The following is a 16,185-nucleotide window of genomic DNA, read 5'->3' as shown; positions in this document are numbered from 1 at the left end:
ATTTAAGTGTCTTTATTTTTTTTACATGGCAAAATTCTAGTACTAACTTCAATAGATTTAGATATAAATAAATTGTCTTCTGTTTAAGGTACGCATGCCGTGGCCTGTTTGAACATCACAAGCTGCTGTTCACATTTCATCTGTGTGTTAAGATACTTGAGAATGCAAACAGGATGAGCCTTGCTGAATACAATTTCCTTCTCAAGGGAGGTGTGGTTCTTGAGAGAAAAGAACAGGCTGACAATCCCTCCAAAGGTAACCAACAGCATATGTTATCAGCTTATCAAATTTTTCAACTCATAGTGGGTTGTCTTTTTAACTTCATACATAGTAAATAACAATTGCAGAATGACAGTATGGTGTTAATTCATAAGTTAGTGGCATCAGGATATCTTTGACTTCCTCAACCAATTTTTTTTTAAACAAGAACCACATATATTTTATTATTTCATAATATAATACAAAAAGAGGCAAACCTTACACATCAAGGAATGAAGGGACTGGAGCAGGTCTTGTTCAACCAACAGTGCATGCAGCCTTGCCAAGGAGAGCCATAACATGATGCGCCAGAGTAATATATTTAACGGACAATAAATTTATGGTACTGAAGGTTTTGTCTTACCTGTACTTCACAGAAGCTGTTGGAAATATTCATATCCAGGCACATGCCACAGTAGCACAGAAAGTTCTGGAAAACTCTCTACTTATATTATGTATTACACTGTGATCTCTTGTTGCTGAGGTTGAAGAACAAGGGTTGTTCCTGTGCATGATAAAAATCACAGACAGTCAAGTCTGTTCCATTGGACAAACCAACATGTGAGCTGTTTTACTGTCTTGTGGGAAGTATGTGTATTGTTTTTCTTCTTCTGTTAGGATTTCAGCAAATGGTTACAAAATTTCATTCACATAGCATTTCAAATTCACTGTATTGTTAAATATATTGATAACAATTTTAAAAATTATGTAAGCACTTTTCTTATAACTTCTTCTTTAAAAGATATATCTCAGCAAGAAATATTTGTTGTTTCAAATTTTCACTGTAACACTTCTTATCTGTTCAGATACAAGCTCTCAGCTGGCAGGCAACAAGTAGAAAGTTTCTCTCATTGTCTCTCAGGGAAATTTGTATAATAAGAAGAAGAATACTCTATATGCATATTATTTTTAAATCGTTAAGAACTGAGTCTGGCCATCATTGCCTTCGTCTTCAGTTACTTCTCTCCGCCTCCATGTCTGTCTGAGTCCATTATCCTCTTATGTAACCTATCATCCTACATTTGCCTCGTGGTTATGGTGACCAGCTGTTGAAGGAAAGAAGAAATGAGGGACATTCCACAATTCTGGGGGACAACTACATTTTTAGCAGTAATTTTAAAACAAAAATTGTAACATTTTCAAATTATTGTGTTGCCAGTTTTCCCTCATTTTTTGACCCAAAGTACTCTAATTGAAGTAATAACATTTTAAATAAAATCACTCATCTTTATTGTACAATTTCTTTTCTAGTCTGTGGGTTGAAGACCCTTCATCAATGAGGAACACCAAACGTCTTCTTGTGAAGTTTACAAAACGCCTTGTGGTCATTACTTCGATCAGGAGAAATGATGGCTTTCTTTTTTGTGATGAATTAGAAGTACAGTCATCACTATCAGAAGCCGAATCTATTTTTAAAATCACAAAAATTTAAAGAACTCCAGTTAATACAAGACATCTATGTTGATGCGCTTTGTGCTACAGAATGGCCACACATGCCATTTCATGGATTAACTGTAACTCAGAAGTCAGAAGGTACATTCAGAACACTTCTCCAAAGATGCTACAACATGCTTCTTTGCACTGTTTATGCTATGTTTAGTTGAAGCTAGATGGCAGGACAGTTGCGTATTGTGAAAATTCATACTGATGGCAATAATATGAAAATTCATTCAGATAGAAAACAAAACAATTTTGGAACAAATGACGTCCCGTGTGGGACATTTACAAAATGTCTTAAAATGTGGGACAGTTGGTCATCCTACTCACAATGCACACTCTCCTGATGTAACTTTGAAGCTGAAACAAGCTTGTTGAGGGTGAGAAGAAATGGATATCTAAGAACTGGATTGATGAAGCGAGAGCGCCCATCTCTCCAAAGATATAGCAGATATCTGGGATGTAATGGCGTATGGCTTTTAGTGCCGGGAGTGTCCGAGGACATGTTTGGCTCGCCAGGTGCAGATCTTTTGATTTGACGCCCGTAGGCGACCTGAGAGTCATGATAAGAATGAAATGATGATGAAGACAACACATACACCCAGCCCCCATGCCAGAGAAATGAACTAATGATGGTTAAAATTCCCAACCCTGGTTGGAATCAAACCCGGGACCCCTGTGACCAAAGGCCGGCGCGCTAACCATTTAGCCATGGAGCCGGACATATCTTGGATTCAGGAGGTCAAATGGACTGTATTGCGATTGACCAGTGTAAGGCATTTGATCGGGTGGGTCATGGGAGACTACTGGCAAAAATGAGTGCAACTGGACTAGAAAAAAGAGTGACTGAATGGGTTGCTATATTTCTAGAAAATAGGTCTCTAGTGTTGGCAAAGCTTTATCTGACCCTGTAATAATTAAGACGGGAATTCCTCAAGGCAGTATTATTGTACCTTTATGTTTTCTTATATCTTCTTCTTCTTCTTCCTGATATGATTCTGCTTATGCAGGTCATTCACAGATCCTCTTCCAATCTTCTCTTTTTTCCTACATTCTATCGTTCATTACTGTCTGCCACTGTAGTCCTCTCCGATTTAGTCATCCTCCACCTGATCCCTCCATCTTGTTCGTGGTCTTCTTCCAGATCCTGCCCATTCCAGAGCTCTTCTTGGTAATCTTTCTTGTCCCATTTTTTGACGTGGCCAAATCATTTCAGCCTATTTCTCTCCATAGTTTCCTTTAGAGGGTTGATCTGTAGCATGTTTCATATGGTTTCATTTCTTATCTTGTCCCTTCTTGTTTTACCCAAGATCCCTCGCAGAAAGCGCATCTCTGTTGCTTGTCACCTACTCGGATCTTTCTTTGTCTAAGCCCAACATTTTGCTCCATGGATCAACATTGGCATATGAACACGATTTAAATATCATGATTTTTGCTTTGGTAGGTACTTTCCAATTTCTAATTATGTCTGATACAAGTAATAAAATTTTGAGCAATTTCCTATCCTCTCTGAAATTTCTTCCTTGATGTTTCCTTTCCCAATTAGCTTACTTCCTAGTTATTTAAAAGCATCTACTTCTGTAAGAATTTTTCCATTACACCTAACATCCTTAATTTTTTTTCTCTCTCTACTGATTTTCATTACCTCACTTTTCATTAAACTTATTTCTATGCCTGCTTCTTCAATTGCCCTCTGCCAGGTATTTATTTGTACTTCCAATTTTTGTTCATTTTCTTCCTATATTATTACATCCTCTGCATATTCTATGACTTTCATATCATTTGCTGTTGACCCTTGGTGAACTTTCCTCATATTGTTGTCCATCACTATATTAAAGAGAACTGGTGAAAGTACACTTCCTTGTCGAACCCCTCTGTCTGTTCTAAACCATTCTGATTTTTTTCCATCTATTATAACACAGTTCAGACATTTGTTATACCTGTTTCTAATTCTGAATTCAATTTCTCTTGACAATTCCATTCTATTCAGCCCTTGCCATATCTCTTCTCTTCTAACAGTGTCATAAGCCTTTTGTATATCTATGAATGCAACTGCGATGTCTTTCCCAAATTCCCATCTCTTTTATACTACTTGTCTAGCTGTAAATATGGCATCAATAGTTGATCTCCCAGGTCTAAATCCTAGTTGTTCTTCTCTTAATTGTGAATCTATCTTGTTCTTGATTTTTGTAAGATGATTTTTTCATAAATCTTCATGCAATGACACAGTAGTGCTATTCCTCTGTAGTTCTCACAAAGTGCCTTGCTACCTTTTTTAAAAATAGGTACAATAATTGCCCTTGTCCAATCATCAGGAATCTCTCCGTCAGTCCATACTAGCTTCATTTTTCTATACAGCCACTGCATTCCAATAGGTCCTGCAGCTTTAATCATTTCCAGTGTGATGTCATCTATTCCAGGAGCTTTGCCATTTTTCATTTCTAATACAGCTTTTTCTACATCCAACATTTGTAGATCTTCTCCTCCTATTTCATCTGATTGTTTATTCGTCCCTTACGTTGTAATGGTGATATTTATTTTATCTTCATCTATTTCCTTGGGTTCATTTGTTTCATTTTGTCCTTCATATAGATTTTGGAAGTATTCATTCCATACTTTCAAAACTTTTTTTCTTTTCACACAGGTTTTCCATTTTTGGTGATGACTTTTGATGTATTTTCTTTTTGCTTCCTTTTGTTACCTAATATGCAGTATAATATTTTCTTGTCATTCTTATAATTCTCTTCTATTTCCTTTGTAAATTTTTCCCAGGATATCTTTTTAGCCAATGCTATAATTTTCCTTGCTGCTCTGCTTAATCGTTTCCATTTGTCTCTATAATGTTCCATTCTGTTTCTGAACCATTCTAGTCATGCATTATTCTTCTTGACTGCATCTGCAATTCTCTCACTCCACTATGGAGTTTTTTGTGTCTGTCTTTTGTTGATGTCCTTCCACAGGTTTCTTCTGTAGCTTTGACAAAAGCCTGTTTGAGCCTTTTCTGTTCTTCCTCAGCATTCTTCCTCTCGTCTTTAGGAAGTTGAGTTTTAATCTTTTTCCTATATATCTCTTGGATTTTTCTATCTTTTAGTTTCCAGCATTTGAATTTTTGCCTGTCTTTTCCCCCCATATTTACCCCTTCTGAATTTCCACAATGTCCCCACCAATAGTCGGTGGTCACCGTCAAGATTAATGCTTGGTATCACTTTCACAACTGTTAAGAATTGTAACTGCTCCTCCTCGTCAAAACACTTGGGGAGATGAAAGTTATAATCTTGGGACACATGAATATTAAATAAACTATTTGTGGCTTGCCCGAAAATTGCCACGCAAATAGAAACAATCAGCATTCCATGGTTCCCCATTTCTCTATGTAATGTTTGGGTGCCATGGTTACAGTTTTAGTTTTAAATAAAACTGTAAACTAAAATTTATATTTACTAGCATAGAGACTTATACTTAGATCACAGGGGTAGGATTTTAAATAATTAACCATTAAGTATCGCTTAAGAAAGAAAATTAACGCAATATAAAATACAAATGAATTTATTATACAAAAAAAAAATTAGATGAATCGGAAAAGTTTCCTTAAAGCGTGGAGGGATTTAGAATTTACTGAATTTACTATTGCTTGCTTTATCTAGTTGAAGCTCACCAATTGCAGCTTCCGTTGAAGTCATCTGGTTTCCGTGGTTACTCGTTCTCTCCTTCTCGATGTAGACTTTGCTCCATGGACATCCTTCCTTCCTTCTCTGATGTAGTACGGGCTATCTGGACTAACACTCCCTACTTGCCTAGTCTTTAAATTAGACATTGGCCCTATACTTGTAAAAACTGATCAGCGTTGATCGTATGAGGAGAAAATTCAGAGATATGAATTTTTCCATGTTAGTAGAAATCTCAAACCAACTGAGCTATACAATTTATACGGTACAGACTTGTACCAAAATTCCGTAGACTTGAACTAAACATAGTTCTTCGTCCACAATATTTACTGAATATCACACAAGCCATAAGCTTGTTTCGTTTCTCGTAGATCCGATAACATAACCGAAGCGAAGTACATTGTAGAAAAGTAACTATGTCGCGGAGCGACCGCACACTGTTTCAAAAATCAAATCACGTCGTTCAAAGTAGATGTTCACAGTAGAAGTACTAGTGATGGAGTATCTCGTTCTAAGCATCTCGCTGTAAGGGTTGTAAGGTCGTAAGCCTTAAGGTCCTTAGGTCCCGTTCTCATGTTGAGAATCAGTATATATCCGGGCTCACCCCCACTCTTGGTAACAGTTCAATCTCAAAACTCATATACAACGAAGTATCTGATTCGATAGCTCGAAGCATCAACTCCCTTCCTCTTCTTCGACAAGTCCAGAAGGTGTGGCGATGATATAGCTGACTAGCTTGCAAGCCTCGCGCACGGGTCGCTGTTTACTAGCCTTGGTCATAAAATAAACCCATGACGCACGCAAAATCCCAAGCTTCAAGAATAACCCTCCATATACACAAATATGAGATGAAATGAAAACAACTATGTCTCAACATATTGACCGTATTTACAACATAATGAATTCTTATCCTACATAATATAATAATTTAAATACTAAAACGATGTTATTATATATACAATATAATTCCAAAATGCCTTGATTACAAATGATTGACGTTGAATAAATATGTTATTACACATAATTGCCGATGGCGGATAAACTTGATATCAAATGATATTGCGTAAAATGATATTATATTAAATTAGTAGGGCTGGAGAAGCCTGGACGGTTACAGAATCTTCTGATTTCTTCCATTATTATTATATAATCAATCATGGATTTCTGTTGCAAGTTCCAACTGTGTCTGGTAAACTTGTGACTATCGCTTTTCTTATACCATCCATTAATAATGATCCATTTATTTCTCAGACACATGTCAACATTTCTGTGATCTTTTCTGCAGCTTCCTATAACTGTTTCATATCCTCCTCTACCATTTCCAACTCTAGCATTGAAATCTCCTATAATCACAGTCTTGGTAGATGTTACAGCATCCTCCAGTTTAGTGATAAACTCTTCCTTTTCACCTATTTCACAACCTATTTGAGGAGCATAAACCTGGATTATATCAAGGATATTTCCTTTCATCATTAACTGAACTTTAATTATTCTGTCGCAAACATAATCCACATTGAGTATTTTGTTTTCCAGTTCTTTAGCCACTATTATTGCAACACCATTCCTTCTTTTGTCTCTTCCTGACCACCAAATTTTATATCCCCTCTCCAGCACCTTACTACCATTTCCTATTTTTCTTATTTCACTTAGTTCCATTTTCGGTATATTTCTCTCTGTCATTATCCATGTGATTTCTTGAATTCTTGGATCCTTTTGTAAGGATACTACATTAATAATCCCAATTCTTATATTTTTCTTTGAACAGATTTTTCTATCAATGGAGCCATTTTGGCTGTCTTACCTGGCAGATCTGCACAAAGGCTTTGTCACATTCGATCCGAAGCTCGTTTGATTGTTGAAAGTGATGTTAACATGCTACGACTGGCTTGCTAGGTCTGTTATGGATCTTTGTGTTTATATTTTGTTATGCACTAGCTGGTCGGTGCCTGACATGCATTTCCTCATGTCAGTAAGGTTTATAGTTTACCCGCCAATGTTTTCTTATATACTGTGTATAAATGATATGAGTAAAGAAGTGGAATCAGAGATAAGGCTTTTTGCAGATGATGTTATTCTGTATAGAGTAACAAATAAGTTACAAGATTGTAAGCAACTGCAAAAGGACTCGATAATGTTATGAGATGGACAGCAGGTAATAGTATGATAATAAACAGAGTTAAAAGTCAGGTTGTGAGTTTCAAAAATAGGAAAAGTCCTCTCAGTTTTAATTTTATGTTGATGGAGTGAAAGTTCCTAATGGGGATCTCTGTAAGTACCTAGGTGTTAATATAAGGAAAGATCTTCATTGGGGTAATCACATAAATGGGATTGTAAATAAAGGTACAGATCTTTGCACATGGTTATGAGGGTGTTTATGGGTCGTAGTAAGGATGTAAAGGAGAGGACACATAAATCTGTGGTAAGACCCCAGATAGAGTATGGTTCCAGTGTATGGGACCCTCACTAGGATTACTTGATTCAAGAACTGGAGAAAATTCAAAGAAAAGCAACTCTATTTGTTCTGGGTGATTTCCAACAAAAGAGTAGCATTACAAAAACGTTACAAAGTTTGGGCTGGGCAGACTTGGGAGAAAGAAGACGAGCTGCTCGGCTAAGTGGTATGTTACATGTTACAAATCTCATGTTATGGTCCGTATTGAAATGTACTTAAAGTCAAAGAATAAATACTAGAATGGCGTAAGGAGCTTATAATAGCTTAATATTTAGGAACTGTTGCAGAAATAGTCGCAGTACTGCAACAGACACAGCTAGGCATTAAAGTGTGAAAAAAAGGGGTACAATCATCCACAAATTTTGCAGTAAAATCAATACACCAACAACTAAGCATCATTATTTAGTGTCCTTTTAACCATGCTTCAATAACAAACACATCAGCATTAAAATAGGCTGACTCAAATCAGATGAGAATCGGTGAAAACTACTAATATGACGTATCCAGTAAACCTTCAATGCGCAATCTTTTAATAATGTTGTGGTTTCTCAACTAAAACGAAAAATACAACAAAGGAGAAAAACATTGCAAGTTTAATCTTCTAACATCACTAATTTCAAGTAGGACATTTAACTTAGAAAAATATGCAGCTGGAGTCCACAAATTACATGGTAGTGAAGGTATATGCACCACAGATTGGATGTAGTGCTCAAAAGAAGGAACAATTCTGTCAAGATCTAAAAGATATAATTGATGAAGAAAATGCCATCATCATTGGGGACTTAAATGCACAAGTTGGGACAGACAGACTTGGTTATGAGTAGTGGGGGGATTTCTATGACAAGTCATATTTTTTCCCTTAACATTATATCTTATAGTCTTGTATTTTCAACACGTTTCCAAGAATGATAATCAAAATCAAAATTGAACAGGTTTTATTGGGCATATAAATGCATATTTTAGCTTCACCCACCAAAGTATCCTTAAAAATTCTCCATTCTTCTTCTATTGTATTCATTTCCCATTTTGGTAAGTGTCTCTGTATCCTTATTTTATATTCTTCCTTCAGCTTGGCTTCTTCTAATTTCCAAGTCTTCACTTTACGTTTTCTTTTTCTTTTCTTCGGGGTTGTGTTAGCCACGTAATTTAGGTCTGCAATCAATAATCTGTGATCACTGTCCATACTCTCACTGGGGATAACTTTGACATCAGTTATGTATTTCCCTCATCCTTTGTTAGTACCACTCAAAACCAAGATGACACTGTATAAATCATACTACATCCCTATCCTCACATACAGCCTGGAAACTGTTACATTAACAAGAAAGGACAACTCGAAACTCCAAGCAGCAGAAATGAAGTTCCTACGCACAATGATCCAGAAGACCAGGATGGATAAAATCAGGAATGAAAAAGTCAGAGAAGACGTAGGACTAGAAGATTCCTTACTCCAGAAGATCCAAAAGGCAAGACTGAAGTGGTTTGGTCATGTGAAAAGAATGAGTGCCAACAGGTCTGCAAGAAAGGAGTATGAAAGAGAAATCAGAGGAAAGAGACCAGTGGGCAGACCTAGAGAAAAATGGACAGACTTAGTGAAGAAGGATGTAGAGGAGTGAGGTCAGGATTGGGAGTGGATTGTGAATTAAGAAGTGTTCATTGACAGAACAAAATGGAAGGGGCTTGTATACCACACCTGGGAAACTGGAGTTGGTCAACGATGATGATGATGATGATGATGATGATGATGATGATGATGATGATGATGATGATGATGATGATGATGATGATGATGATGATGATGATGATGTGGCATAAGACTCGCAAGTCTTCAACTTTTCAACACTTTTGAATTTCAAATTTTTAGGAAACCTACTCATTTACCCATAACTATTAAGGGTTCGTCCTTACATCCTAAGACCCAAAATCTAGCTGCCTATCATAGTCTAATATATAGGGCACTAAAAATTCCTCTTTTGCCAAAAAGTTTGGAAACAGAGCTGAATTACATAAGGCAGTTAGCTCGGTTCAATGGCTTTAAGGTAAATGTAATCTATCGGTTAATTAATAAGATAAAAATTAGACTATCTTCCATCCTAGTCCCAGAGAAATCAAAGATCAACAGCTACTCCACATTTACTTATAATAGCCCGGCTATCCATCATATCACTAATATTTAAAAATAACACAGCGTCAACATAGCCTTCAGGACAATAAATAATAATCAGAACATATTCCTCAACCACAATAGAGTCAATAATAATAACAACATTTACTCAGGATCTGGTGTTTATAGGTTAAAATGTGCCTAATGTGAGTTCACATATTTTGGACAAACAGGGAGGAGCTTTTACACAAGGTATCTGGAGCATTACAATGCTTCCAAACATAACAAGTATTCGGGCATGAGCCAGCATATGACTGAAACAGGCCATAAGTTCACCTCAATAGAGAATGATTTGACGATCGTTAAAAGCCTAGGCAAAGGGAAATTATTGAACGAAACGGAGAACTTGTACATTCATTTGGAACAAACTTATAATAAAAATAATAATGATGTCATTGATAACAAAAATCCGTTATATGATACAACTCCAAGGTTAAACCAGCCTGTAAATCAGAAAAAAGTTCCCAGTATGTTTAAATCACAGAATGCATGCGCTCCAATAGCCACACTTAATGCCTGGCCCGCCCAATCCAATTCGAGTAACACCTCTCAAGCAACAACATGGACGCACGATTTGAAACTCACTCCCCCTTCCCCTCCACGCTCCACCCCTCCGTTACAGCATTAATACTACACTAGGAGTAGCAAGCTTAGTCGTTCAGACACACCCGCAACAATTGGTCACAGCTAACGTCGACAAGACAAGTAAGTTCAGTGATAAACACTCACTCTGCAATTATTATCATACTGGGTTCCACATTCATCATTCTAATTCCCCGTTTTTTCTCTTATCCAGTTACAGACAACTCATATTCCTCCCAAGGTTGAACAATGCACCAGTGGGAAGTTAATCAACAAGAATGACGTAATATTCCAAAATTTTTATCTGATCAACAATAGTTTCCAACATACATGCTTCAACCTTAATACATAATCATGCTTCTTTCTAAAGGAATATTCATACCCTAACATGAACGACTTTAACCAAGGTTCCAGTTTTGTAACAATTCTTACAACTCAGGTGACCATAACAATTGAAGAAACCCTAACTCACGCTGTGATCAATCCAATCTACAATTTGGATGTCTAGTCATTATAAAATAAATGAATTCATTGTTCATAAATTCTGGCAAAGTTAATGTACATATTGTACATACTGTACATATTGTAAACTATGTAAAAAGCATAAGACCATTGTATTTAGTATTAAGTTAAGTTTACTATTAAGTTCCGATGTATATAGTTTTAATTCTTGACCTTAAGATTTAGTATTAGGCTGAAGATGCCCATAACTAGGGCGAAACATGTCCCTAACTGGTGTTTTAAATTCATGTAGATTTTAATCACTAAAAGTATATATTTATATCGAAAAGGTGGACACAATAATTGTAATCTTGGAAGGGATTTACTTAGTCTTCGACTTGTTGAAAATATGAACTTCGAGACAGTATATTTTTAATACAGTTTCATTGTTATCAATATGGTTTTAAACTGTGATGAATATGGTGTTGATAAACTTATATGATTGTCAATTTTTCTACAAACTTCTATTCAGCTGATGATGACTCAGCAGGACGTTGAAACTAGTACTGATTGAAAGATATATGTTGTAATTATATCTACGCAACAAGTTTTTATGTATTGAATAAGGTGGACCCAAAATTATAATAAAACATTGATCCCTACTGATGTCATTGTAATAACCTATGTTGATTTCAGTTGGGAAAACCACCAAGGCAGTCTTTCTGAGGATGTAAAATTAAAAGAGAGCTGGTTACAAATAGAGGATTATGGAAGAACTTGGTTAATTCACAGCAGTTTCGAGACTGAATGCTAAAAGGCATTACAGTGTACAATGAAGATGCATGTGATAATGATCCATCAACTAGTGTATGCTCTGAGGATCATCATCCATAGCCTTCAGCAATTATTCAGTTAGGATCCACAAATAGTATAGGTCTGTTAGGAACAATTTTGTTAGGCTGTACCCATATCTCTCTGCCTGCCTGCATTCATTCATTCATTCATTTATTAGCCAAGGCTAGTTATGGTGCAATACAGGTCTCTTGCTTAAGATAGCAAGGAAAGCTTAACACAAGAATACTCTTCAGTACAAATGGTACACAGTTGTAACTACAGTATAGTGTGTAGGGTAGATATCTCCTTGTTTTATTGCTGTTAATACAGGCAAAGATTTCTGGAAAATGTGTGCTATCTACTGAAACGTCTATTTACGGTAAACCTCCATGTAAGGTAAAAAAATTCAGGTCCTTGTAGATGCTAAATAGGGGTTTTACTGTATGTGCCTTCTGATATGCATTACTTCTTTGTTTCATTTGTTTCAGCTTGGTTGTCAGAAGAATCTTGGGACAATATTACTGAGCTCGACAAACTCAGCGGCTTCCATGGGCTTATCGCATCCTTCCAAGAAAATAATTTAGATTGGCACATGTGGTACACTGACAAAGTACCCGAGGAAGTTAATCTAGTAGGTAGGATCTCCAGGCATAATGACAATAAAGCAACAATAACCATTATTCTAAAAATACTGCCATATAGTGAAATAGTGGAAATAAACTTCTGAAAATCTGCACTTGATTTGAAGACGTACAGTCTTACCACTTAAATACATAAATCATTGCATTCATAGATACACACACACACAAATATATATTTCATATTAATGAATAGTTCCATTAAGATGTCTGTCATTTTAACTAGAGAGAGTTTAAAATGTTTATTTTAAATGGTAGACAGAAAACACACGATTTGCCAAAAGGAAACCTAACCAAAAAATTAGCTCACAATTGTCAGTTTGCATGCTTCATTTTCATATTTTTTTGTTCGTTATTCTTGTTGAAGAAAATTATTATTAATCATTATTAACCACTCAAGCCAGTTTGACGTTCATTGTATGTCCGGTGAACTATACTTGCTCAGCCGGTTCGACGTACCATGAACGACCGGTGCAGGCAGAAGTTAGAACGCCTGCTGCACACTCATCACTGCTGTCTTCCAGGATATTTTTGTCACCTTATGAATGGAGAAGTTGTTTACTTTCCTGCCATCTCCGTTTCATAATTAAAACTAATATGAAATTGATCAATATATGTTGCTTTTGACTTATGTTGATCAGGAATAGAATATGAAATGTGCTCTATTGAGTTTCAAGGAAGTTGCTTTAGAACAGAGGTGCTCATGCTGGGCATTCCATCTCATGGACGCCCAGCACTGTATGTGGGCGGGCTAGCAGGCAATGAGCACAGTGACGTTTTGGCTACGTCACAGGCCGTGAAGGTAGGGCAAAGTTCTCCCAATCACTCTCGATCACTGCTGCAATATCCGAATTTGAAATAGAGGCAGAAAATAATGAAAGAAAGAGGGCAGAAATCAACATAATTTTCAATTTACATTATAAGAAATAAGTTACTTATGTTCATTGCATTTCATGTATTTTGACCAGATACAATAAAGAGTTAGGCCTACAACCTGAAATATTTTTATAATGTAGGTAATGAATTACAATTTTCACTAATTACATATTTAAGAAGTGCTTTAGAATCAGTTATAATATGGAGTTAATGTGGATAAGCTGTGGTTTGTGGTTGTTTGGGTTTAAATTATCTGATAAACTCACTAACAAGCTAATCATGCTTACTGGGAAAATATATGAATAAATATAAGAAAATAAAACTGGCTGTTTATATTGAGCGCAGTATAAATCAAACTGGAATATCTTGAAAAAGTCAGTTTTTCTTGTTGCGATTATAGAGTTTTATTTTAAATAGCGTATCTCAGCCAACACTTCATTGAGTTATGGAGGAGAGCATCATATTCACAATTGAACATCTAAGCTCCCTCGCTTTCCTGCAAAAGTATCTTTGCTCTCTCACTTCACTGTGACATATGCTTGCTACGTAACTGCCCGCATCTACGTCATGTCAGCCCTGACGCACTGGGCTAGCCTCAACGGGCACCCAGCTGAGCACCTCTGCTTTAGAAGGTATCACGTCCATTCCTGCCATCTTGAGAATGCTTTGTGAACTGTATTGAACTTGAAAATGTTGCCACTTATAAAGGGGAAGTACTAAAGGCAATTTGTAGGCAGAGGTTACTCAGTCGCAGAAGAATGGCTGGGCCGTCTCATTCTCTTATGAGCACAGAGATTATTCCTTTCATAGATGACAATAGTGAAAGTGATATTTTTGGAATTGATGTGACAGTGGCTATGCAAAGCTAGAGGTTTCTGCAGAAGTGACAGAGAGTGCAGATGAAGAAGAAACAGCTTCAACTGTATTAACTTCATTCCCTGTTCACAGGTTTTGGCGAGAGGTAGATTTCGCCATGAGCACATAAAAGATCACCCTCATGGGTGTGCCAGGTACCAAAAAACATTTCAAGCCTGTTTTAGATGCTTTTCTTCTGTTTTTTGGCGACAAAGCAATTGACCTAATTATTCAAAGGACAAATAGTTTTATGACAAAATGTATACTTGGCAGACCTTGAAACCAAGGTCACGCACTAGGAAATGATGATGATTGTTGTTTAAAGGGGCCTAACATCGAGGTCATCGGCCCCTAATGGTACGAAATAAGACGAAATGGAATGACATATTAAAAGTCTAAAATTATCCACTGACCAGAATTCAAAAGCGTGAGAACGAAGAATGAATGGATGGACATGAATTTAAAACAATCAGTGGATGCGACCCGCAATGTCGCACATTCACATAAACTGACGTGACAAAAGAGTATTACTGACCAAGGGAGTACTGCTATAGCATAACCCAATCGATTATGCATGCAGTCAAAAGGGGGTCCTAAATCGAAGTTATAGGCCCCTCATAACGGTACTAATCGCTAGCAAAGTAGAACCATGGTATTTGTTCTGTTGTGGTACTAATCAAAAGTAGCAGAGACTTGCGGTATGCCACACATTATTGTACTACTCAGAGCTTATGAAATTCGACATATAATACAGACCTATGTTTTTCTCACTTTGCGGCGCCATTTACAGGCAACGGAAACCTATGGTGTTCATCACATAAGAGTACTAACCACAGGGACCTCTCCCTATCCCGTGGTGTTCCTCATATAGTGGGTACTAATCATAGGCAAGGCAGAACCATGGTAGCTATCATCCCACGGTCCTGCTCATATGGTGGTACTAATCACAGGTACTGCAAAAGCCGACCGCACGGTGCTGCTGTGTGCTACTAATCACAAACCAATTTTGTACCTAATGTAGTGGTACTACGCACAAGTAAAAGCGACCCTTGGTGTTCTCCGTGTGGTGGTACGAATCACAAGTAGTTTCATGGTTCTAATACAATCAACCCTTGGTCGCCCCTTTTAGTCGCCTCTCACGACAGGCAGGGGATACCGTGGGTGTATTATTCGTCTGCCTCCCCCACCCACAGGGTGTGTGTGTTTGGTCCGCGAGAGGTATTTTATTTCCCTCAAGTCCGCCGGCAAGCCGGTGAGGACCTCCCTATCCGCCACCTGGGACACGCCACGTGGGAGTATAACCTCTCCCCCTGCTATGCCTGCGTAGCAGGTTCGTGGCACTAGGAAATGGGAACCAGTGCCGGGAGGAAATTTGTGTGTTCTTGAGGCTTTTTTTTTTGCTAGGGCTTTACGTCGCACTGACACAGATAGGTCTTATGGCGACGATGGGATAGGAAAGGCCTAGGAATTGGAAGGAAGCGGCCGTGGCCTTAATTAAGGTACAGCCCCAGCATTTGCCTGGTGTGAAAATGGGAAACCACGGAAAACCATTTTCAGGGCTGCCGATAGTGGGATTCGAACCTACTATCTCCCGGATGCAAGCTCACAGCCGCGCGCCTCTACACGCACGGTTCTTGAGGCTTGTAATGTTTACGGGGATAATGCAGAAACCCACCCTGAAGAGCTATTTCACCAGGGATGTATTTTTAGAAGCCCTTGCATTCTCTCAATGGCAAGGGACAGGTTTGAACGCATCTCATGGTTTTTACATTTTGTTGACAACTCTACATGGCCAAAAACACTTTTTGAAATTCAGCCTTTCCTAGAAATTATACACGAACAGGTTGAGACTGCGTACATATCCAAAGAAAATATTTCTTGCTTATTCTGTAAATATTCCTGAAATATAGATTCATCTTTACCAAATATGGAACCTATCCAAATTATATATTTTTGCTAAGATTGCGGGTGTTTATGGACAAC

At 37.4% G+C, this 16,185-nt stretch overlaps 1 protein-coding gene across 1 annotated transcript in view; it reads left to right on the top strand.

Annotated features, from left to right (window-relative positions):
- The window catches only part of kl-2 (dynein heavy chain 2, axonemal kl-2), a 638,176-nt gene that overhangs the window by 515,585 nt on the left and 106,406 nt on the right, over positions 1–16,185 (top strand). The window contains exons 69-70 of the mRNA XM_068229141.1: positions 89–255; positions 12,322–12,468. Coding sequence (XP_068085242.1) covers positions 89–255; positions 12,322–12,468 — 314 coding nt within the window. The remainder of the gene's footprint in view (positions 1–88; positions 256–12,321; positions 12,469–16,185) is intronic.

Source organism: Anabrus simplex, chromosome 9 (genome assembly GCF_040414725.1).
Source record: "Anabrus simplex isolate iqAnaSimp1 chromosome 9, ASM4041472v1, whole genome shotgun sequence".
In the NCBI taxonomy this organism is placed as follows: Eukaryota; Metazoa; Arthropoda; class Insecta; order Orthoptera; family Tettigoniidae; genus Anabrus; species Anabrus simplex.
The sequence above is the reverse complement of the archived record's forward strand: the minus strand, read 5'-3'. Positions and strand labels throughout refer to the sequence as shown.